Source organism: Atractosteus spatula, chromosome 9 (assembly GCF_055471065.1).
Source record: "Atractosteus spatula isolate fAtrSpa1 chromosome 9, fAtrSpa1.hap1, whole genome shotgun sequence".
Classification (NCBI taxonomy): Eukaryota; Metazoa; Chordata; class Actinopteri; order Semionotiformes; family Lepisosteidae; genus Atractosteus; species Atractosteus spatula.
Window position 1 is genome coordinate 51628661 of NC_142714.1, and position 24105 is coordinate 51652765.

The following is a 24105-nucleotide window of genomic DNA, read 5'->3' on the forward strand; positions in this document are numbered from 1 at the left end:
CCTTAATAAACCAGTTTATCTTTAATACAGTTAGTGTTTTTAATTTGAGGTGTGCTGGCGTCAGTAAATCGTTTCTGGAATGGAATATGGTCGTATTTGCATAGGATATCAAAAACGAGCTGTCGCAGTTGTGGTGTCGGTGTTTCTCCCAGTACTACCAAGGAATGTAAATACGTTTTGTTTGTTTGTTTTTGGCTTACAATATCCTGTTTTCCTCATGAAGCCTGTGTTAAACAATTAGTGTTGGTTATATCAAAATATTGAGTTGGAAGCCGTGAAAGCCCACTTTGGTGTAAATGGACTTTGGATTAACCGATTCTGGGTCGTGGCTGCACTCCTTCAGCTGCGTCTGTGTGCTGCTGCGGTTGCCGCCGTGAAGTGGTTCAAAGGTCGCGTTTTTATTGTTGTTCCCAGGATTTATAAAATGTCCTGTCTCTGGGATCATTAACCTTCAACGTGTAAGGTTCTGGTGCTATTTGGTTGTCTTTAATTGAGTTAAAAGAAAGCTTTAGGGTTAAAATAACATGCGTTCATAACAAATAGACATTTTCCTACCCACTACACCATTCTGAATTTACCTGAATAGGCATACTGTGTGCAGCTTTGAGTGATTTTCTTTTGTTATATTATTTGACGCCCAAGATCGCTTATGTTTGTGTGTGTGTATCGAGGGGTTAAACATGTAAATATGTTCAGAGATGCTAGATGTTAAACCAAATGTGTGATCCCTAATGATTTCTCTGGACTGGTGTAATTCTGTGTGTTTCAGGTCAAATCATACAGCAAAGCCGAATCCGTGAAAAAAAGTTTATTTTTAATTTATGTGCATGGCTGTTTTACTGAATAGGGTCACAGTGGGTTGATAAATTTGTGTTAATCGCGGCAGAATTAGAATTCAGAAACAGATGGGCTGCTATCGACCTGGGCTACTCTGTGCACATAACCTAAACTGCATCACTGGGGGCTACAGACACAGGTCCGGACGCGGTTGGCATTTTTACCTGTCAAATAGGTGGGGATCTCGGGGCAGGAGAGCTAGGTCTTCACCCCCTGCTGGGCCAGAAGCGCGCACTCGTGTCTGTGTAACCGGGTGACGCGCTTCTCGGCGGCGTAGGTGACGTCATGAGCGTCCTACTGCCCAACATGGCGGACTTCGACACCATCTATGAACTGGACGAGGAGGAGGAGCGGGTGGTGAGCGAAGAGCACCTGGCGAGATATTGCCCGGAGCCCGTTATTATGCGTGGGGCTGGGCACATCACCGTGTAAGCAACCGGGGACTGTGACGTTTCTCGGCGGAGTTCGAGGTTATGTCGTTACCCGAGTTCGGTGGCTCTGATTGGTTTTGTGTCGGTCTGTGGGTAGGCCCTGGCTGAAACCGGCCACTTTCCTGCGAAGTGACGCCGGCGACAGGCGGGCCAGGCGTTTTTCAGCAGGGAGGGTGGCTGCACGGCTCCATTGTTGTTTTTAAGCACTGTCGCCTATCCCACAGGGATATATATAAAAAGGTGGATGACGTACTGTGTTCCCCAGTTCCGTGCTTTCTGTTTTATTCGTGATTTATACCAATAATTAAGCACGCCGACTTGCAAAAGTAACTTCACCGTTAAAACATTTTTTTTCCCACGACAGCATCTTAATATTGAAAGCACTGCATGATTACACAGATATGTCATACTACGTCTTGTGTGATTTTTTTTGCTGTGTGTGTACATGGATTATTCACACGTCTTAGTACCGAGCTGCATCGCTGAAGTCCAGCGTTGACCAACGCGTTCAGGTGTCCACGCATTCCACGCGAGAACACCCCGAGCCAAGCATTTCAGAAAGCACGCATTTCAGAAAGCACGTGTGCGCTTTTCCGTCCTCTCTCTCACGTTTCTCCATCCCACGGGCGTGAGATGTGGGAAGAAATATCACCGCGGTGTGTTTAGGAAAGGAGAGGAGTTTGTACAGTAGGTCCACCACCCGGCTCCTTTTCTACATCGTCAAAGGCAGAAACACAATCCTGGATCCTTTTCAGGCATTTTGTGTTGCAGTGTAGTCTGATGAGTGAACTCGCTCGTATAAGGGACGCAACCGCTCCTGTGCCTGCCTGCCCGCCCTGAGCACGGCCACGGCCGTGTGTTTGCCAGCTCTGTGATTCAAATTTATATTTAGCTTTGCCCTCAGTGGTGTTAAATCCTATTGGCGAGGCCATGTGCCACTTCTCTGACAGATCTGCTGTGCTGTGGTGCTCCAGTTGCTTAAAGACCAGGTCTGTAGAGGCTGGTAACTAATCCCATGGTTAATAATCCCTTACATTAATATAGTGCTTTACTCCTACATGTTAAGGTCTATATTAATGAAAATACTAATAACAGCATTATTTTTATTCACAAATACACTTAACAGTGAACTGAAAAGCGGGGACTGCTTTTGCAGAAACCGTGCAGCGGTGTGCTGAGATCCCGCCAAGCCTGGAACCCACGGGGGTACTCGACTGTCCACGACTATGGAAGCTTGTCAAGCACGAAACACGCAAGCCAAACATAAAAAGTCACAGGAAGTCCACGAAAGCACGCCAGCAGTACGGGGGGAGCCGCCGTGCCTGCAGAAGGGGCAGTGCAGGGTGGACTGGGGTTTTAAACTGGTCCCCGCAGTGCTGTACGTCCAGGTTCTCAGCTGCCACCAAGTGTGCAGAAATGCCATCCTGTCTGTTCAAGTCCAGATCTTTAAGCCAAAAGACAATTTCTAGAAATACATGGAAGTAATATGGTAGAATACACTGAGGCCTTAGAGAACATAAGTGCAGCTTGTATGCTGTTCCATTTTCTTACGTTGTCACTGTAATTTTGGTTTTGGTTTTCGAGCCTTTCCTCATTAATAACTCGTTTATGGGATTTTTTTTGTCTGAAAAGTACTGTGGGTAAAAGTTTTGTTTTGTTTTTGTGACTAAAAAGTCATATTCTCTAATGGTTATTTTTTTATCCTTTCCCATTTAAAGGTTTGGCTTGAGCAACAAATTTGATACCGAATTTCCTTCAGTTCTTACTGGAAAGGTAATTTTTACGTTACATTACTAAATGGAAGGTTATGAATGTTCAAGGCTAAAGGCGATTAAGGTTATGCAGCAGCAAACAAAAAAAAATATGTATGAAAAGATTTATAAGGCTCTTGACCTCTCTGCAGCTTTGAATATTATATAATTATTTTTCCCAGTGCTTTCACATTTACAGAACGAAGAAAGAAACTAATGCAATCATAATTTTACAGCTGCTGTGTCTTATGTACTTTATATCATATGCCACACAGGACATTTCCTTTTCCTAATTTTTAAAGAATGAGTGAAGCTATAAGGTTTAAAAGTATACACTTAGTTCCATCATTGCCGTGAATAGAACTCAAAATTTGGAAACAGCATTCTCATATTTCAATATTTACCATCTTAGAATTAAACTGCAGCTTTCAAATGTTATGTGCAAGTGTTTCTTGGGCTGATTATTTCAAGCACACCACAGCAGGAAACAGAAAACGGGGCCCAGTTGCAAATGGCATGCTGTCCGTCGGGTTTCTGTTACTTCGGCAGGGCCAGGACAGACATCTCCAGAGACTGGAGCGTGTTTTAAGCTGAGCTCTGTCAATGAGTAAGCCATCTCTCGGCAATGTCAGTGAAAAACCCGGGGTGCAGGGGAGCACGGCTCCAGGTGACAAAATAACAACGGAAAGACTGGACCATGCAGGAGAAAAGAAAGCTTCCTGGCCCCAGACCCTGAACACAAAAAGCCCACGGGGGGATGGCTGGGCACGGGGAAGTGCAGGGCAATAAACGGAACCTCCAGTATTGTGACCCAGGGTGACACGTGATGGACGAGGTCACGATTATGATGATTGAAGGGTGCAGATCAGGCCTGCTGGGCTTTATACTTAGTGTTTCGCTGTTTGCAAAGAGACCTTTGCATCCTGTCATAAAAGATTACGACCCCTGTTTTATAGCATACATACCCAGAAAGGAATGGGCACCCATTCATGTTGTGTGGACTGTCCAGCCGCGGGCTGTATGCTTATCTCTCCTGTTTGTCCCCCTGTGGCCTGAAGAGACAAAAGCTGGGCAAGCGGGTCACAAACATACAATTTGGAGATTTCATCAGATCTTAGAAGAGCATCTGCAATCATATACCTGTGTTTTTTTAGTTACCTTTGATCTACCAGACATCAGATCAGAGAAGAAGACGGTACATCTTAAGTACAGTTTGGCTTATTTTACATCGAGGTAAATCGTGAGGCAAGAGGCAGCATTTTTTTCCACCCCCTGCGCATATGGTTTTATTTTGGTGTTGTTGCCGTTGCCTGTGTGTTATCATATTATTGCGAAGGTGCTCTTGTGTTCAGATGTTCAGTGACACAGTGAAGGGTACTGTAAAAAAAAAACTAAACAAGGTGTTTTTGCCCTCTAGTGTTTCAACCCCTCCAGTAACAAAAATAACCATTGCTACGTGTGCATTTCGTTGAAACAAAGAAATGCCACTTTTTTCTAATTTTTTTTATTGTTCTTCCACTCCTACCTTCTGCTGCAGGTTGCTCCTGAAGAATTCAAGACAAGCGTGGGGCGCGTGAATGCGTGCTTGAAAAAGAACTTGCCTGTAAATGTAAAGTGGTTGTTCTGTGGTTGTCTTTGCTGCTGTTGCACATTGGGCTGCAGTTTGTGGCCGGTTATTTGTCTTAACAAAAGAGTAAGTATCCGCGTGACTCTCCTGTATGTCTGGCGTCTGTTTGTATCTTGTGTGCGCCTTCCGTGCAGTCTGGCCTCACATTCAGAATAGCTCCGTACTCAGTGAGATGAAAACATCTGTGTGTCATTAGTGGTGGAACACATAATCACTGATTCACAGCTCCGATGTTGTGTGTAAGCATGTGCACGTAAAACACAACGATTGTGTTTGGTTTGGAAGATGGTAAAGGGGGGAAAAACAAGCCTATAAAATAGCTGGCTGCTTCAAAAACTGTTTCTTGATCCCCTGCATCCTGTTTTGGTGATGTTTTTTAAAATTCTTAAGAATTAAAGACCAATGTCTTTATATTAAGATGGGACTATTGAGTTTCTTACTGATGCTTGTAGTGTCAGCCGGGATCAGCTGGGTCCGTCCTCATGGCAGACTGAAGACCAGTTCTGCTTCAGCAAAGACGCACCGAAGCGTTGCAGACTGTGTCTAGGTGGAAGGCTGTCACTGTTGTGTTTTTATTACACTTACACAGAGTTGAGTCATAGCCTCCCAAAAATATTAAACAAAATGTTCTCTTTTTTTTCTAGACAAGAAGATCAATTCAGAAATTATTAGAATGGGAAAATAACAGATTGTATCATAAGGTGGGTATACAGAAATAATCTAACATACACATGTAGTTCTGTGAACAGTGATGAAAGAACAGGTTTATTTCCATCAGGATAATCCAACCCTGTACCTGGAGAGTTGAAGTCCAGTTAGTCTTATGGGGCTTCAGTGTGTTGTGACTTTTGTTACAAATGATTTTTAAATTAATTTAACAGGTCACCTGTTTAACAGATCACGGTTAAATCATTCCAGGCCTTTGGAAGGAGATGATTTAGTGCTTAATTGTTCGAATTTTCTCAACCTCCCAACCTTTTCCGTCTCACAACACACTTACATAAATCTAAAAATCCCCCCCGCCAACACACACACACACACACACACACACACACATCCATCTCCATACAAATTGTGTACACACCGACACATTACAATTGACATTGTAAACAAAACTTAATACTACTGATTTAAGTGGTGTCTTAATAGTAATGTAATACGTATGGTTTAAATGGTGACTTGATAGATTATTTTAAAAAGGATTTTGATCTGTAACAAGTGTTCTGCAGATCTGTAGTTTGGTCCCATGTTTTTAAGACGTGCAAAGTGATAAATTCTAACATTGTTTACCACTAATTGTAAGCCAAGTGCTTACTCACTGCAGATTGATGGTTCTGACTGAAAGAACCACAGAGCTGTTGTTATCAGCTTAACAGTGGTAGTGTTCCCAATTATATTTTTAAGAAGATACTGGGATCTTCGAGAAGGTGCCTCATCCGCAAGGAATAAATACCCTGATTTTCTGCACAATAAAACATTTCTTTGTGTACATCGAAAATATCTGACATCCCAGGTAGGGGAGGTGACATCATTGCTGAAGCTGTTAAACTGTGTTAAAACAAGATTAGCGTGAAGCTTCACAGGTTTTGCAATATATGTAGACATATGTTGAGCATAGTTGTAGCCTCTCTTTAAATCGCCCGGTTTTAGTTATTTTCCCTGGAGGCTGATCTTTTGATAGTCTACAGAAGCTAAACTGTCGAGGGAGGGGTCAGCAGTTCAGCTCACATACACAGAAAAACTGCTTTATTTCGTCTGGAGACATGTGATTGATAGCTCGCAGCAAAGTTTGACCAAGACAGGGAAACCCAGTCGACCTGCAAAGACAAGGTTCTGTGGTAAACAGAGCGAATGCAGAAGGTGTAGAAGTGTTACACACTGCAGAAGCACTAAAGATAAACAGAATTCCAGGGCCTGATGCTATTTGACTAGATTGTACTAAAGGAAACAAAAGAGGTTTTTAATAGACTGTTAACAGCACTCCTCCAGCAGTCACTGAAGACAGGGGAAATACCTATTGACTGGAAAATTGCTAATGTAACACCAATCCATAAAAAGGGCAACAAAGCTAAACTAAGTAATTATAGGTCAATAGGTCTTATTTTCATTAAGGTTAGGTAAGGTTACGGACACAATAATTAGAATCAAACTAAGGGATAACATGTAGTAGTTCAGGTGGGGAGCTGCGTCAGCATGCGTAGGCTGCAAAGGAACAAGTAACAGGTTTATTCCATGCTGAAGAGAAGAAAGAAAACGGCCTGGTCTTTCTCACACCTGAAGAAGGCTCCACGGCCGAAACGTTGTGTTTTCTTTCTTCTTTTTTTCAGCATGGAATAAACCTGTTACTTGTTCCTTTAAAGGATAACATGTTTGGCAATAGGTTTCTAAGGGTTACTTGTCATGGATGTAGACAAGGCCTGCATGTCTTGCGCTGTGTTTTTGTTCTTTGAATTGGTAATGGTTTCCTCATAATAAAAATATAACATTTTGTACATCAGGCATTCAGGTAATTGCTTGTCTAAGTACTGGTTATTATATAAAAAATAGAGTGTGGGGTATTGAAAGCTCCTAAATTGCTGAACACCGTACTGCTGTTCTAGTCAGTAGATGTGTACCATTGTGGATGCTGTGTTGCAAAATTGATAGTGCAACTCTAGATTTGATCCAAGGCAAAGTGAAGAGATACTTTTCCCTGGCCTCAAGGAAAGTCCTGCACTGACAGGCTAGAGGTTAGTTCTGAGCAGAGACGACCACTAGGGAACAGATTGACAGAGTCAACCCAGAGGACTTCTCCAGAACCCCCCAGTACATGACTGGTGGATTATCTCACACCATTTCTGGGTACAGTTATCAAGCAGGTTTAGCATTGCTTGGATGTTTGCATCTATGAATCTCCTGATATTAGATTAATAAATTATTTTTCTCTCTTAAGAAATTAAAATTTTAACTTTGAATGTTTCTGACTTTTTCATTTTCACGTAATAACAGTGGGTGAATCAGTACATAAAAGTTATTTTCTATTCTTTCTTCCAGCTTGGTCTTCACTGGAAGTTAAGTAAAAGGAAATGTGAAAGCAGTAACATGATGGAATATGTGAGTTTTTTTTCTTGCTTTTATTTTTTTGTATGTTAATTGCCAGGTTGATTTTAATATTAAAAACATTCTGGCTATCTACCAGTGAGAAGCCCTGTAATAGGAAATGACAAATTCTACTGTTTTAAAGAAACAATTACTTCCATTATTTGATCTATCTGTGTTTCTAATCACATCTTAAAGCCTTTATCTTTATCTTGAAGGAGTCAGTGGCATTCTCTTTGGCACAATTGGTACAGTAAAAATCAGTGATCAGTGGGAAACCATAAAGACTTCAAAAGCAGCACTAATTTACAAGGATAACCACAGAAGGGCAACTTGCCTGACAGTCAGTGAAAACAGATCATAATCATTCTTCAAAGTCTACCAGAAAGGACTTCCAGCCGTATAGTTGTAAATGGTATTACAACAGCAACTGCATCTCTGTATGATGGGGCAGTTTATTCTAATTTCTAAAATGTTATCAAACCTACAGTTTCAGTTTGGTGTAACTGCACATGCGATTATAAGACAACTATGTGCTTTATTTTCAGCAGCTCCTTAGAAAACTCCCAGTTTTGAACACTTGCTTAAATAAGTTCCACTTACAGAAAAAAAAAGTTTAAAACTGAATGCAAATTAAAAATTTATGTAGCTTTTGTTGTGCAAACTTTCTTTCTAGCACGGTCAGTTGTTGCAAAAACGCCCAGAATGTTTACTCAGCACTAACAGATTTGTTTCTTTAATACCACAGGAAAAAAAAAAGTCATATGTCTCTCTGAAAATTAAAAGAAACTTGCTTGAGCCATGTATTGATTTAGTTCTCAATCAAACTTTCTTTTTTTTTTCCCCCACAGGTAATTCTTATAGAATTCCTACCCAAGTATCCTATATTTCGGCCGGACTGAAGAGATTCCCAGGACATCCTGCTGCGTGATTTTTCATTCCTATCCTTAGTGCCTTGTAGATGTGTTGGACAGACGGTCTATGCTGCTGTGTTGTAATAACCTAGTACCTTGTACAGCAGAAACGCGACGCCGTCACTTTCGCTTTAGAGCAGATTTTGCACACTTTCTTGCATAAAGTGATGCTCCCTTCGTTGCACTTGAGACTTATAGTTGTAAACGACAAGTAAGGTAATTGCCATCGAGAACCTTAACACTGGTGCTGTTTTAAATGTGCGCATAAAATCCTGCAGGCAGTTCTGTTGAAAATAACCTACTCAAAGATAGGGTGCAGACACAAGCACGCTTATACATTATATTGCTTATACCTCACAATCCATACCTCTTGTGTTCGCGGAATTAAGTGAGGTTTCGTAAGGGGACCGGCATAACTCATTTCCTGTGACACCTGTCCCCTTATGTTCCTATATATGATACACACTTTTGTGTATATTGTGTCACCTGCAAAGTGACACGTCGGACTGGTGTAACCTCATACAGTTAAACATGGCAGAGCTGATTTCTCATAGCGTAAGGGGTTCCACCTGGTAGAAAAACTTTTTACACGGATTGCATGGACAGGGGGTTAGCCGCCGAACTCAGACCAAAGTTTTACCTTCGACTCGACAGCTGAAGCAATTGCCGCTGTGCTCAATTCGGCAATCTGAATTCCAGCGTGGTGGCCCCTGGCACTCCTGTTCGGTGAGGTGCTTATTCCGATGAGCCGGACTCCTTTTTGATTTTTCTGGCACTTATCGGATACAGGGGGACGTGGCTTCCCAGGACCTGCATACAGAAACAAACGCGTCGCAGCCGAACAGCCGATACCGTCCTGTGCTCCCCGGATGGGTTTCCTGTAACTCTGGTTTGCCACAGACATGCACACCTATCCACGCCCCCATGACCAGAGGAAGTATCCCATGCATGGCCATGGGAATTCACGTACCACGCTGTAGTAATGTGGTTTATTTTTGCCATGAGGTTCATTCTTGCAGAAGTATCATCCATGCAAATGTTTCAACGGCCATAACACCAGATCATTGGGCGTGCCGGTTTCCAATCCGTGAGGTTTAATCGGTTCGTCCCAAAGTCGCCAGACGCGCCGGGTTCCCCACGCGAGCATCATGGGGGCACGGCGGCACGTGAGCAGACCCCTCTGCCGACCAAGGGGCGGTTTTCTCATTTCTGCCGATTCAACGATCCGCCTTCATAAACCCAGCTGGTGTGGTGCCACAGCCGAAGAGCTAAAAAAAAAAGAGCTTAAATGTGAAACTTGTTTTTGTGTTCTTTAAGAGTGTTTTTGTGTTTTTTGCAAATAAAGCTTAGAGGAACACCATCGCTAATTTCTAAGCAAATTGGAGCAAATTAATCCACAGATCAATTGGACGCTCATACTACAAGAAATTATCGCCTTAAAAAGTTTTGAGTTCATGTCAAATGCAGTGCAGGAGCATATTTAAGGCAGCATCACTTTTTTCTGCACTTTGGAAATTACCTTATATTGAGAGGTCAAGAAACAAGCCTGTAAATAGTGCTTTAGCACATAATGTACAGTGTGGTATGCCATTGTTTACAGAATGTAATATACTTTGTTTTGCCAAGAAATTAATGTACTGTAGATTTATGAAGAGATTTCTAAGTATCTTTGCTATTTATATGGACCCATTTATCTAGCAAGCCATATTAGTTATGTACATAAACGCTAGACAAAAGACTGAAAACGTGCACTTCAGTAGCAGTTCTCCAGCTGAGGGAGAAGTATGGACTGTCTTCAGTTCACATGAACGCTTCCTTGTCACAGAGTCAAGTCACTCCATGGGTGTGCTTTGTAACAGTACTGATGGTATAAAGTCAAATGGGGATTTGCCAACTAGGGATTTTTGTATTATTTTTTTACATTGTTGAATTTGTACTTTCAAGTACCACGTTTTCTTTCTATTGATAATAAATATGCATTAGTTATCCATGCTGTTCATGGACTTTTGTATTAATGGATTAGTCGGTTGATTGATTAATACAAAATTGCTCTTGGCTTCTAAAGTCATTCACTCTTCACATATCTTCTCATCTTGTGCTGTAGACACAGGCTCCAAGTTGTACCTATATTTTCCTTCTTCCTCGGTACACTCGAGTACTTCTCTGGTGTGGTGTACACTGCACGTGTTCTTTCGTTAGCTGGAAAAATGACTTTTAAGGTCCGATTGAAAGGTCAGACATTGTGTACAGTGTTATGTTTATTTCCAAATACAAGACAAGGAAGAAGGGCTACCAGCACGCTTTAGGCTGGTGCTAGAGCCCAAGGGAAAAAAGATAATCATGGGACTGCTTGGCTAATTGTAGTAAAGGAAAGAAACATCATCCCAGGCGATGAGAGGGATTCAGTAAAACAGAGCTCTCTTCAGTATCATTCCTACTTGAGACGGTACAATTTTTTTAAACATGACTTGATTCCTAAGGATCACTGAAACAGTTTATTCAGTGGTTTCTACTTTTGTTTTCATTGGTCCATGGTGAAGCTGGATTAAATTATTTTAATGTGTGTGCGTGTTTCCTATAGCTGAGAATCGGGGGTTCGTGGTGAATTTCTATTTTCAAAACGTGAAGCCGATTGATTTTGCATTAATGATCTATCAGATGTTTCACTCCATGTTATTTGCATGTTTTCCCCTTATGATTCAAAATTATTTTATTCTGGCAGCGGATCTTTCTTCCCCTGTAGTGTGTGGGAACTGTGTGAGTCCAGGCTATTTGTGAATAACGCTGACTGAATTAATTCACTTGTAGCAGTTAGAGGAAGTGTTTTTCCTTAGTTCCGTTAATAGTGCAATGCATAAGAAGTTTCTAATTCGTGCAAAAATATTTCTTCAATTCTGATGCTTTTTAAAATGTGCTAAATCAAATAGTCAAATAAAGAACATAAGAGTCAGTACAAACAAGGGGTGGGAGTATCTGGCAAATGTAGCTCATTTTATTTAAATACTGTACCTGTTGCTGAAAATGGGCATTGAGATGCTTGTTGACATTGTGGTTTAGATTTAGGTTATTTTCACCAGCCAAGTAAGTGAATAATGTTAATTTACAGTGTTTTGTTACACAAAGGGTTCTGACAGGGGTAACAGGCTGGTAACGAATTTCAGTAAATGATTCCGCATTTAACTTGGCAATATGAACTGTTTTAGTGAGAGGAATAGTGCACACTGTAGCATGACAGCTGTGAATCTGACTGCTTTTCTTTGCTAGTGCTGTGTGTTCCACCTTGATTCTGCATGCACACGAATTAGTTGCCAATATGTTAGCTTTTATGTAAAGAGTATAAAATGAATAGAATGAATAGAATTTTTGTTGTAAAAATGTATTTTTATAACTTTTTTAAATATTCTTTTTCAAATATATTTGTTTAAAGTTCTGTTTGCAGCCTGTTTTTATGTACAGTCATTGGGTTTGTTATTTGAGGAGCAGTCTTATGTAAAATGAAGCTTGGAGAAAGAACATTTGCTTTAGAATTTACAGCATTTTTCCCTTATTTGTGCACGGTGACTTTTTAGTACAATCGGAAAACAACAGGATCTAAGGGACAGAAAGATGTTTTGCTCAGTTGTGGTTTTCTTGAACCCTGGACGACCGAAGGACCTTACAGTCATTGGACCTGATTGAATTTGGATTCCAGAAATGAAGAGCACATTTCATACTGCACATTTCCCAACAGCCGTCCTTTTAAACCGAACTGGAGCGACGATCAGCACCGGCAAATGTGCAAATTGTACCAGAATGATGTATCTGTGGGGATTTGTTAAAGACCTCTGTCATGCTTGTCAGCGAAATAGAAGCCGATAACCTCAGGATCTCAAAGCTGAAAATAAAAACTACAGATCTCAAAAGGCGTGTCTGTGTGTTCCGTCAGGATCGGTGTGAGGTGTTCGTGTTTTGCTCTGCGTTGAAGACTGAAAGGGTTTCTTCTGTCGTGGAAAGAACGGGGAAAACGACAAACAATATCTCGTTTTCCGAGATGATGGTCAATTAATAAAGAACATATTTAAAGATACGCAGACATTAAATAGTTTCAAAGAGGTGTGCGCATCACTCCCCAATTCGTAACGAGTGTTTTCACTTCACAACACCTTCAAATGTTGTCACTTACCAATATTTTGTAACGGTGATGGTACCAATCAGTTTGTGGCAAAACTCCCATCAGTGAGGTTGTTCCCTGCTGCGGAATGGGGAACCCAGTGGACAAGCAGGAGTCTCCCGTCTCCTGGGATTCGTTTTTCCCAAGCAGTCGCTCCTCGAGGAATCCGCGGGACTTTAGGACCGCGGGAAGCGCAGCTCTGTTTTCCTTTAGGAAACCGACCAGCGATGGCGGAGCTTTAGCCAGCCAGGAATCACAATCCTCTTGCAAATCAGTTTTTATTTTAAAAAAACCCAATCTGTTTTATTCATTAAGAAAAAGAAACAACAACGATGAATTGATGGCGAGGCCTTGCTGGATCTTAAAAATTCCCCTTGATAGGAACACCAGAATTTGACATGTCATGCAAAGCCCCCTTTTCCAACAGCAATAAAATTGTTAAATTGGACGGGGACCATGGCGACTGAGGTGGGTACTTCAGCCCCGAGCTCGATAGCACATCCTGGGGTCGAGCCCGAGGAGGATGAGGAACACTGGCTATACGGGGGTAAATATTTTTATGAACCACGCCAAGCCTGCCTCTGCTCAACTCGTTTGAATAAGAATGGATGGGGGTCGCGAGGCCTACAGATAAGCTATACAGCTCCTTTTTATTCATGCACGCATGATGTGACCCGTGTACGGTTTGGGATGCTTCCCGATACTTAATTATATGATCTTCGGGGGGAATATATATATATATCGTAGTAAAGGAGGAAAAAATAACGTTAGCTCGGGCGCATCCGCTTGGGCAGTGTGTTCGCTGAAACCGGCTGATGCTCTTCGAAGCATCGCAGGTTGTTCCGTGATAACAGCAGCACACGTCAGGCTAAAATAACCGTGCTCGCACACCGGCTGCTGATCCTGAAGACGGTAAAATTCGTTCGCTTATTTGGGGCTGTTGCCAGTTTAAACGTTCCTCCTTTCTTCAGTGTAAAGACCCTGGTCATACAAGCAGTTTGTAAATAAGTTATCCGCTTTGGTGGAGGGCAGTTCTTTTGAAACAGTCCGAAGCGAAGGGTTAATTATACAATCCCGGTCACTTGTTTGCTACAGTATTTGAAAGAAATATCGTCGCAATACTTAAAGCAACCAGTACACGTGCGACATCCAGAAATCAATAACTTATCTACAGTTTCTGATGGATGTATTATAATGCATGAGTGTCACCCGAAACTCGTGTTTTCGCAGATGAGAACTCTGAGAAGCAACCCGGAGACCCGGCGCCAGGGTATGAGAGAGATTACAATTTTTATTGCAACGCATTCGTTTTTTACTTAAAACTCACTCGATCCCTCACGAAAATAACCTAGAGAAATGTTACAATTTGGATTTCTCTGTAGAGGCCTTTAGGCTGTATTCGTACGAGACGGCTCACAGTACATCCTGAAACATGGTTATTGTGAGAGTAGTGACGAGATATCGTCAGTTTGTTTAGTGACAGTTCTGGTGATATTTTCACCATTAAAACTATAACGTTTCCTGTACAGCGATGTCATTGTATTGTCATACAGATACATTGCTTGGGAAACCTGAGAGAAACACAGTGGTCTTTCTTACCATTAAGGAGAAGGTTTGAAATGTTCCTTAATCTCAGACGACGGACGGACAATAAGTCTCCTCTTATTTACATGTACAGATGCTGTAAAAAAAAAAGAATAAGAAGTGTCTGACAAGTTGTTGAAGCAACAGATTTAAGTTTAACATCTTGAATAGCCGGGTTTACAGGAGTTACTTGATCTTAACAGCTTTAAGACTGTAATTATGATAAATAACATTTACTGTCGTGTTCAGAACAGTCTTGGAAAGACTGTGAGTATAGTCTCTGAATAGGAGGTATTTTGGTAGTTGGTAGATAAGTGAGCAATCAAGCAAGGAGATGTTAGGGTGTACTGGGCTGACTGAAGGAGATAGTGGGACAGTAATGACACACTGGCCTTGAGAAGCTTGTTTTGTTCCTAGTGAGGCTGAAAATGGGCAGTAAAAGCTACATTGCCTCATCTGATGGAGAACTACTGCAGCATGCAGAACTCAGTTGTAGCCCAAACTCTTCTGATGCTTAAGAGTGAATAAGCTGATAAGTGAGAAACAGAATCTAGGAGGCAGTAAGTTTAATTCTAATTTACTGCTTCAGTTATCGCAGACGGGGTTCTGCAGTTGGGAGCAGTTAGCACTATACGGCACTATAGTGACCCCAACAGGTAGACAAGTGGCCGTCTCCCCTCATTCAGAATCGCACAGACTTTGCATAGTGGCAGGTGTGGATCAGCAACGCAGTATCTTCCCTTGTGGGCAGAAATGAAGATGGAGGGGGCAAACTGAGTGTGCACAACAGGACGGGACGATTGGAGAGCAGACAGAAAATGACATCAACAGTTGCGCGTCTGCGACAGTCCCTGTAGGAAAGGGGGATCAAATTCGATGCAGAGCGATTAAGCTGTTCTTTCCTCCTTCTCCCAGATTCCCGGATTCCACTCAGGAAAGTCACGTCAGCAGCTCGGAGGACAAGGACACCACAGACCAGGTGGGAATTTCCTTGTCTTTCTTGTCCCAAAATAAGTGAAAAACAGAAATGACAGCAGTTACTAAGGTCCATGCCTTTTTGCCTTCTGCTGTGCTGTTTCCTGCCCCAGTGTTTCCCCTGCTAGGACACTGTGCTGTGCCTGCTGGCAAGATCCTTTAGACTTGTTAATCCACAAGCAGATGGGAAAGAGCTCTTCTGGTCTCTCCTGCATTTTAGCCCTTAATGCCTGAACTCTGATGAAGCAGATTGATGTTTGTCGGCTGCTGTGACAGCTGGTCTTGTGGGAATATATTTGTGCTGCACTGTTGATGGTTGTTAGCCGGGATTTCCTTGAACAATGCTGCAACGAGGTCATTCCAATGAGATGCGGCCATGTCACCCATCTTGCATGTTAGGTTGTTTAATAGCAATGTGACAGTGTGATTGCAACCCGGCCATTCTGGGATGAACCCCGAGTTCGGGCCTCAATGATCTGGCTGTGGAGCCTGTTCCAGACACCCACAACACTTTGTGCAAAGAAGTGATACTCATTCTGCATCCACAATGAATCCCCCTGTGGTGTCTAAACAGAGGGAATCTGAAGGAGTCCCCTGTATTGGGCTTGCTGTTATACCCCCTTAGGATTTTACAGACGTTTTTTAGATTTGACAAACCTCCTCTCATGTTGCTTTGCTTTAGACTGAAGAAACATAGGTCCTCTAAAGTATTGATATGACGCCCCCCTGAGACCAGGGATCATTGCTGCTGCTCTCTTCTGAGCCTGTGCAAGCCTGTGGTATTGTGCCCGACATCTGGCAGGGACACGCCTTGTGCCCGGAGAGGCCTGGCTCCAGATGTGCGTGTTGCTGTCCCGAACCAGGAGGAGGCCGGGAGACCCAGTAGCAGGACCAGACGTTGGCCAGCAGCCCCAGAGCCCCACCCCCCTCCCCTGGGGGGCTTGAATAGTGAGCGGAGGAGAGCTCACAGCAGTCCCTCAGGCCACAGAGTAGAGCAGACCAGTTGGCAAGTTGTTTAATTTGTTCGGGCCCATCCCCCGTGCGGTGAAGGACATTAAACATTAAGCTGCAGTTTCCTCTCTGTGGTCTGGTCTCCAAAACTGGACGCTGTGGTCTCCTACAATTAGCCCCACTAATGAAGGGACTGCAGGAGCTGTCAAGAATGGCGAGCTGGTTGATGACACTCTTGCCCTACAGGTTGCTCAGAGCGGTGAGGATGAGGATGAAGAGGACAGTGACAGTGACAGCGATGAGGATGACGTCAAGGTCACCATTGGCAACATCAAAACAGGAGCACCGTCATACATGTGTGTACATGCAAGACCATGGTATCACCCGCGTCAATGACGACACACACCACTAGAGGGCAGGAAACTCTGCGCCCAAAAATGAGTCACTGAGGGACTCCGTTAAATGCATTTACCGTACCAGAAACAACCTGATGTTTTATTGACATCATAAACATTACTATTCTGGTTAAAATCAATACCTTATAAGCCTTCTTGGTATTTAAAGAAGCGTTATTTAGGCTCACTCCTCTGTATAAACTTTGTACTGTTTCTTGTTTCTATTTTCTCGGCACATACCACAGGGCAACACCGATGAACCTCAGTCTGAAAACGGGACGGGGATACGGAGCTGCTGCTACCGGTACGTCCGCCTTTCTCTGCAAGGTTTAGCACTGTGGAAAGTGAAACGCCTCCTGGAAATCTCCCCTTGGGTCTTGAAGGTGTGTCGTTCTCCGAAATTCCGGAGACTTGAGCGCAGAAACACTGAACCTCCTCGTTACTGTGTAGGACTAGAAGGTCCCTTCCTGCTTGTGTGGATGTGCTGCAGCGGTGTGACCCCGCCTGTCCTGTTCCCATTCTCTCTCCCTTCCCTGCAGCCAAGCTGCAGCCGAAGGGAATAGACCTGGAGGCCACCGGGAACATCAACGGGCTGCCGGTGCTGGAGGCGGATCCGGACTCCTTTGAGGACAAGCCCTGGAGGAAGCCAGGTCAGCCGCGGGAAGCGCTGGCGGGGCGAGGGTGGTGGGCTGAGGTGGGCCAGGTGGGCGTCGCCCCTGCTCTGCGTGCCGGGGCCTGGCGTGGGGACGGCGACAGGAGTCACGTCACCCCCCCCCCCGTGAAGTCTAGCTGGTGTGAAGCTCCGCCGCTGTCGAGGGAGTGTGGGACCACGCAAGAATCCTGGGTTCGAATCCCAGCGGGAGGGGGAGAGTAGAGCAGCACTGCAACAGCGCTGCCGCGACTCTCTTGATGATGTCAGAGGAGTTTAGCGGGAGAGTAGGGATCGTCCCGTGATCGCAGCGCCCTGCCCCGCCCTGCCCCGCTCCCCGGGCCCCCCTCACGCCCCCCGTGCTGCTCCCTCTTGCAGGCGCAGACCTCTCGGATTATTTCAACTACGGCTTCAACGAGGACACATGGAAGGCGTACTGCGAGAAGCAGCGCAGGCTGCAGCTGGGCCTGGACCCCGCCGGTCCGGCCGCCACAGAGAACAAGATCACGGTGGGTACCGGCGGAGCAGGGGGGAGCCCGGAGCGCGGGCGTGACTGCAGGCCGGCAGGGCAGCGCGTGAATCCAGCAGGAGCCTCTACGGTGTCCGTTTTGAGAACTTAAGCATGTTTACGAGTGAGAGAGAGGCCATTCAGCTCCTCGAGCCCATTGGTCGTTAGTAGTTAATTGATCTGGGTGCTATGAAGTAAGCCAGGGTATCAGCTTCAGTAACATGGCTGGGAAGCCTGTTCCACACTCCCACAGCTCTTAGTGTAGAGAAGTGCCTCTTGTTTTTTGTGTATTGGGAGTCAAGATTTAATTTGCAGTTTTAAGCAGTAATTCTGTACAAGTTCGTTTTTCAGAGACCGATAATGGACGTTTCTGAAATGAAATGGGTTCTTAAAATGAAAAAAAAAAGTAATGTAGCTTTAATTCAATCTAAACATAGTGTGTTGAGACTTGAGGAAAGCCTGTAAGGGCTCTGCCAGCGGGAGTGCCTGCGCTCCGGAGAGCTCTCTGAGCCCTGCTCTGTCTCTCGAAGGTCCAGCAGGGGAGAATGCCGGTGTTGGAGAAGGATGTGGACCTGGCTGCCATCAAACCTGAGTTCAAAGCCGACTTCCCCCCAACTCCTGTCTCCCTGCCCCCCGGCAGGGTCAAGGCCGGGCCACCCCCCAACAGGTAGCCTACCAGCCCGGCACCCAACCTTTCACCCAGGCGGATGGTCACATCTCCTTAAGACCCATTCTGATCACTTAAAAATAAACTCCAGCGGCCTCCGCGCCTGGCGTGTCTGAGACACAGGCTTCTCACTGTCGCCCCTGTCTCCCTCGGCAGGAAGCTGGGGGGCACCATCGACGTGATTGGAGGGCAGACGGGGGCCATTCGAAGGGTGGAAGGCCGGCGGAGAGAGAAGCACGCTTCAGATGAGAACCCCATCCAGGTGCCAGCGCCGGGGGAGCGGGGTCCGCCGGAGACTGTGATGCCCACAGGGGCGGAGCCAGGACGAGAGGGGAGGCGCTGGACGGCGTTCTTCCCTACACTGTCTGTAAACAGGGCGATTTCCTTATTAATGTGTGCTTTGAGTGTTGTTTTGGGGTGGCAGGGATGTGGGATGATTCCCTGCGCGGCCTTGTGGGAGGTCCGAGGGTTTGTTTTGTCATGGGCGTATGCAACGGGCTCGCCCTGCGGCGGCGCTAACATCTCGTTTCCTTTTCCGCCGGCAGGTCCTGGGGGACCATGGCAACAAGAGCCAGGCGTTTGCTCCCCAGGCAGGACCCCCCCCACCCCCCATCGGGGCCCCCCCACCGCATTTCCTCCACCCCCCTCCACCCGTCACCAGCGTGCCGCCGCCTCTCCACCCCCCAGGTAAGATCCTGCCCCGAGGATTGGTCTGGCTTCAGCGGCTGAGGCTCTTCTGGACTGGCAGCGCTTCAGCTGTAGCATCATGCGTCCCTCATCACGCGCAGTGATGTGGCCGCCCTCACACCGACACCAGGCGGTTCTGAACCCCTCGCCGCGCTCACACTGACACTGGGCGGTTCTGAGGTTCCTGAAGTGGCTGGAGGTGTCAGATCTGTGCCTGATGGAATAAGCACGGCCGCTGGGAGCCTCAAGCCTGTTCACCTGCGCTGAAGCTGTCCCTGCATGTGTGCATGCATGTGTACTCAGACGGTTCGGCCGTACTTACTGCAGAGGAGGGTGAGGAGGTGCTGCCTCAAGGGGCTTGTTTCCAGAGGACGCCAGCAACTTCCAAACACCAAGTGCCTCAGTTCTGCAGGAAGGCGAGAGGGTGTCCGAGAGGCACAGAGGTGGGCGACCCCACATCAGGAGCCCGCAGCTGCACCGGTGTGCGGCAGCATTCCAGGGAGAGGGGAATGGGTGAGGGAGAGAGGCCGTGGGACTCGTCCTGTCTCCAGGAGAGAGCCGGAGCAGGGTCGCTGTGGGGATCGAGGAGAACCCCAGGCTGCTGTTTCCTGGCCTGGTCTTTATTTGACAAGGTCACATCTCGGGGGGGCTGTGCAGTGGGCAGACCTGCTTTGGCTGTTGCTATGGAATACGATCCAAGTCGAAGAAGCGAAGTCACTGTTCTGTTGTGGAGTACGATACTGGTCAGACAAGCAGGAGTAATTGTGCTTACACTGCTTTCTAGTTCAGTAAATTACGTACTTACTTCGACTTAGACAAACACGTTGTAACAGATACCGCAACATTTTGGTTCTTTCTTTAATCCAGGGGCTGACAAGTAAATTAGCCTTATGGCACCAGAGAGGTAAACTGTAGTAAAATTCAAATTCATGTCTAACACTGAGCATTAGTGAAGATGAACTTCTAATTTCTGCAGAAATGACTGTAATCTAATGTAATGACAATACTAAGTGTTGTAAAAACGCAGTAAGCAGTATTCTTGATCGTTTGACAACAGTATGTTTTTTTAACAGGTATCCCTCCACCAGCCATTCCAGGTGAGTCCTCTCCTGTCCTAGACAACCTGTAACAGTAGCATAGTAGACCACAGGATTTTCATACCCCTTCACGGGCCGGGTCTGGGTTTATGCATCTCGTTTAGAGTGAAACCATTGAACAGAAACGGGTGCGGTTCATAAGCTGGGCAGGGAATGCAAATTTATCAAAAGAGTTCCTAGAACAGACATTTGTATATTATGTAGTGGTGAAATAAGGAGGTGATGCATTTATGGCTCAGAATATTTCTTTGCACCAAGGGTGGTGGGTGTCTGGAACAAGCTGCTCGACCATGTTGTTGAAGCCGATTCTGCTGGGCCTTTCTGAGATCCTTGCCTCGGGTAGCCCCTAGCAGGCCCGTGAGCAAGAGTGGCCCATGTGTGACGTCTCCCAGGTGCTGTCTGAGGCAGCCCTGGATGTTCTGTGGTAACGCGTGTGGAAGGTGACAGAGTCACTCATCCTGCACTTTATCATTTCAGGCCTGTTCCCCCCGCCGATGGCTCCCCCACCAGCCCTGCTCATGCCCCCCCTGGACGGGTGAGTGTCACTGCCCAGTGCGACACTGTGTCCCAGCGCTGTGTGCCCCTGTCCTCAAGCCTCCTGTCTCTCCTCACAGGTGCCCGACCTCCGCCTACGGCAGCCGACCCCCTCCTCCCTTTGGCTACAGCTCCGGGGGTGAGTGGAGTTCGAACCCCTGCCGACAGGCCCTCGCCCCTGGCTCTCGCTCGGGCCGCGCCCACCACGAAGTCAGGGGATGATGCATGCTGGGGGATGTTAAAAACACAGCGAGTGATACTGGTCCCCATACTCATTTACTGATGCCCCTCGGTATATCATTTCTATTTTTCAACGCGGAGAAGCCCGTGGGAAATTGTACCAGCTGTCAATAGAAATAGACCCTCTTGGCGCTGCATGTGGCCAAGGACAGGGAAACACTCACAACACTCCGTCACTGTGACGTGGGCACATTCTTCCCTCCGATAGCTCCAGTGAGAAAGATCTGCACCAAGGCAGAAGGGTTATAATTAAATCATTAAGACGCTTGGAACCTGTCATTACAGAGTTCAGCGAGTGTGTGTTCTTCCTTCCAAAAAAACGCACGGTAAGCCAGCACACGGCTCGGGTGCCGTCCCGCACGGCTGGCCGTCCTTGTGGAGCCCATGGGGGGGTTGCTGGGCCGCTCCTGTTGCCGGTCTGTGGGGGGCGAGGAGTCGGCCTCTGCTGTGGAGAAGGCTGAGGCTGCACAGGCACACTGGCACTACGCTGCCCCCTCAGGCTGCCAAGTTTCCCAGGCTTCTCGTTCGTGTCGTTAATGCAAAGAAACTGGAGGTTGGTGGAGCAGGAAGTTCAGGGGTAGCACAAGTGGTTTAGACTTAAAGACAGGGGGTGTCCTGGGATATTAAGACTTGGTTCTCCGAATTAAGAATGAAACTGTCCCAAACTGAGCAGGGGCCCCTCCTCCAGGCACACGTCGTTGTGAAGAACTCTCTTCTTCTCTGCGCTCTCTCCAGGTTGTTTTATCGCGGCGCGTTTTTCACAGTGCTGCTGGTGATCCAGGCCGCGTTCCTGTAAGAACCTCGTCCCCCGTGGGCCTCTAGACGCGGAGGGGACCCAGGCGAGCCGAGCTCCAGAACCAAAACTCTCTGCCTCCGTCTCTCTCCCCACAGACTCCAGCTTCGTCAGCTACCCTCCGATCTCGACCTCGCTCACGCCGTGGGTCACCTCGGTGGAGAAGGGCAGCAGTAGCTCGGGCAGCGCGGGACACTGGGAGTACCAGGGCTCTCGGAGAGACCGGGAGCGGGAGCGGGACCGAGACCGGACCCCCACCACCAGCGAGTACAGCAAGTACGACCGCAGACTCCGCAGGGGCTGGGGGGGCAGAGAAGGGTGGACTCGCGTCCGCAGGTGATGGGAATCTGGCCACAGGTGCCTCTTTCGGGAAAACGAATGTACTCACGAGACGCAAAAAAAAAAAAACAACAGGATTTAGCTCATTACTCCTCAACAGGGCAATCTGTTCCAGTCCAGACATGACAGGAGTTAGTAAGTCATTAGTCTAAACATTTCAGATGTCTGAGAGTGACGTCAAGCCTGCTCTCCCTGGTGGCGTCACTGCAAGGCCTTCTTTCCTTCTGTGTGGGCGAGTGAGATGTTGGTACTGTGGTCTGTGGAGGGAGCCGGCGGCACCAGGTCCCACAGCTGCCGCAGCGGGCGTGTGAAGAGAAGGGTGGTCCGCCGGAGCTCGGAGCCCCGGCCCCCGTGTCACTCCTGCTGCTGCTCCGTCTCCCCGCAGCGAGGACGAGCGCTACCGCTACTACAGCCGCGAGCGGAGCTGCGAGTACGAGCGGGAGTACCACCATGGCCGGGAGCGCAGCCGCGAGCGGGAGGAGCGGCACCGCGAGCGCCGGCACCGCGACAAGGAGGACGGGAGCAAGCACAAGTCCTCACGCCGGTGAGACCCCGGGCGGGGCGGGGGAGAGTCCAAGTTCTCGCATAAGTGAGACCGCGGGCAGGGGCGTGACACGGAAAAGGGGAGGGTCGTGTTTTGTTTCCTGCTCCGTAGTTTGGAGGTTAAGAGTTAAGACGTGTAGTAATTACTTTCATATCCCTTACAGGAAGTGGTCATGCTGCTGCATCTCATTCTTGAACTGGATTCGGTTTTGATGTACAGGGGGCCGGGGCGGGGGGGGTGAACGGTCATCCACGATGAGCTGTTCAAATCATGAGCACTACTAACTGGCAGAGAAAAGTTCTCGTACCTGAGTTTAACACAGTACCCAAATTAAGCCGTCCACACTTTGGAGCAATAATAGGGGAAAAAAAGCGTTGTTTCTTTACCGTTTCCTGTCACCCAACCAGGAAACAGCACGACGGCGAGGAGGGAGAGAGCCACCGAAGACACAAGCACAAGAAGAACAAGCGCAGCAAGGAGGACAAGGAGGCCGCCGAGGACGGGGCGGGGGAAGGGGAGGAGCCAGACAGCAAGGAGCAGTGACTTCCTGCCGAGGCCACGCCCCCGAGCATTCACTCCGAGCATTCCCACAATCCCCTGCACTTCCCCCTTCTGGCAGGCAAGCGCGGCCCTGCGGCACGTCGTCTCTCCCAGCCTCGTGGGCCCTGTAAGGCGTCAGATGCCTAGTTAGCCAACCTTCCAGTCCGAGAGTCTCCGCAGGAGCCAGCGTCCATTGCCATGAAGTGGGCTGGGCTTCTGCTAATGAAGAATTGTGGGCTGTGCTGCATTTTTCTTGAGAGAACAGTACACTCTATAGTATTATTTTTCATATATTGTCATGACTTCCTTAAGAAAAAACCCAAGGCTGTACTACAGTTTTTCAGAATTAATTTTTGTATTAAAAGAGTTTGCTCCGTCTACGGTATCATAGTTTTGATGATGTACATGGTGCTTGTTTGGTCTTTCCCACCATCGGGCTGTGGGTCGAGGAAGAGAGGCTTTCGGGAAGCCACCAGTGAACTGTTTTATCACCAGCAAATGCAACCCTGTCCGTTTTGGGTGAAATTGAACAGTATTTTGAAGAACTTTTATGCATGTGGCACCGGCTGTTGAAGCTAAGTTGCAAATACTGCGTAATTTAAACCCATAATGAGTATGGAGCTGTTTCAGTATTATAGAAAAGGTAGGATAAAATACCTAATGAAAGTAATATTTGTAAGCCTCGTTGACGAGGCATGGGTCGTGAGGGGATGTGACTGACTGCCAAATACGTTGGAGCTAATTTCCTGGCAAGATCAAATGCAGTGGATGTGTAACAAAGTGGTTTTGTAATAAAATAGATTTTTAGCCATAT

At 46.6% G+C, this 24105-nt stretch overlaps 2 protein-coding genes across 5 annotated transcripts; both read left to right on the forward strand.

Annotated features, from left to right (window-relative positions):
* The first annotated feature begins 1122 nt into the window (after positions 1-1122).
* Positions 1123-12540, forward strand: chic1 (cysteine rich hydrophobic domain 1). Its single transcript, XM_088925785.1, has 6 exons — positions 1123-1265; positions 2987-3041; positions 4557-4712; positions 5291-5347; positions 7680-7739; positions 8576-12540. The coding sequence occupies exons 1-6, from the start codon at positions 1123-1125 to the stop codon at positions 8624-8626; spliced, it is 522 nt and encodes a 173-aa protein (XP_088781911.1). The 3' UTR covers positions 8627-12540.
* Positions 12541-12989: 449 nt separating this feature from the next.
* On the forward strand, positions 12990-24102 carry LOC148828830 (pre-mRNA 3'-end-processing factor FIP1-like). Of its 4 annotated transcripts, none has more exons than XM_088925115.1 (16): positions 12990-13335; positions 14019-14058; positions 15288-15351; positions 16545-16654; positions 16939-16997; positions 17233-17343; positions 17721-17851; positions 18381-18517; positions 18674-18779; positions 19063-19204; positions 20278-20301; positions 20779-20836; positions 20916-20974; positions 21967-22144; positions 22593-22751; positions 23159-24102. In XM_088925115.1, the coding sequence occupies exons 1-16, from the start codon at positions 13245-13247 to the stop codon at positions 23292-23294; spliced, it is 1605 nt and encodes a 534-aa protein (XP_088781241.1). In that variant the 5' UTR covers positions 12990-13244; the 3' UTR covers positions 23295-24102. The 4 variants fall into 4 exon arrangements, with proteins under 4 accessions (XP_088781241.1, XP_088781243.1, XP_088781240.1 ...); XM_088925114.1 differs by having other exon boundaries at positions 12992-13335; positions 18674-18880; XM_088925117.1 differs by lacking the exons at positions 22593-22751; positions 23159-24102 and adding an exon at positions 22369-22538.
* Positions 24103-24105: the final 3 nt, after the last annotated feature.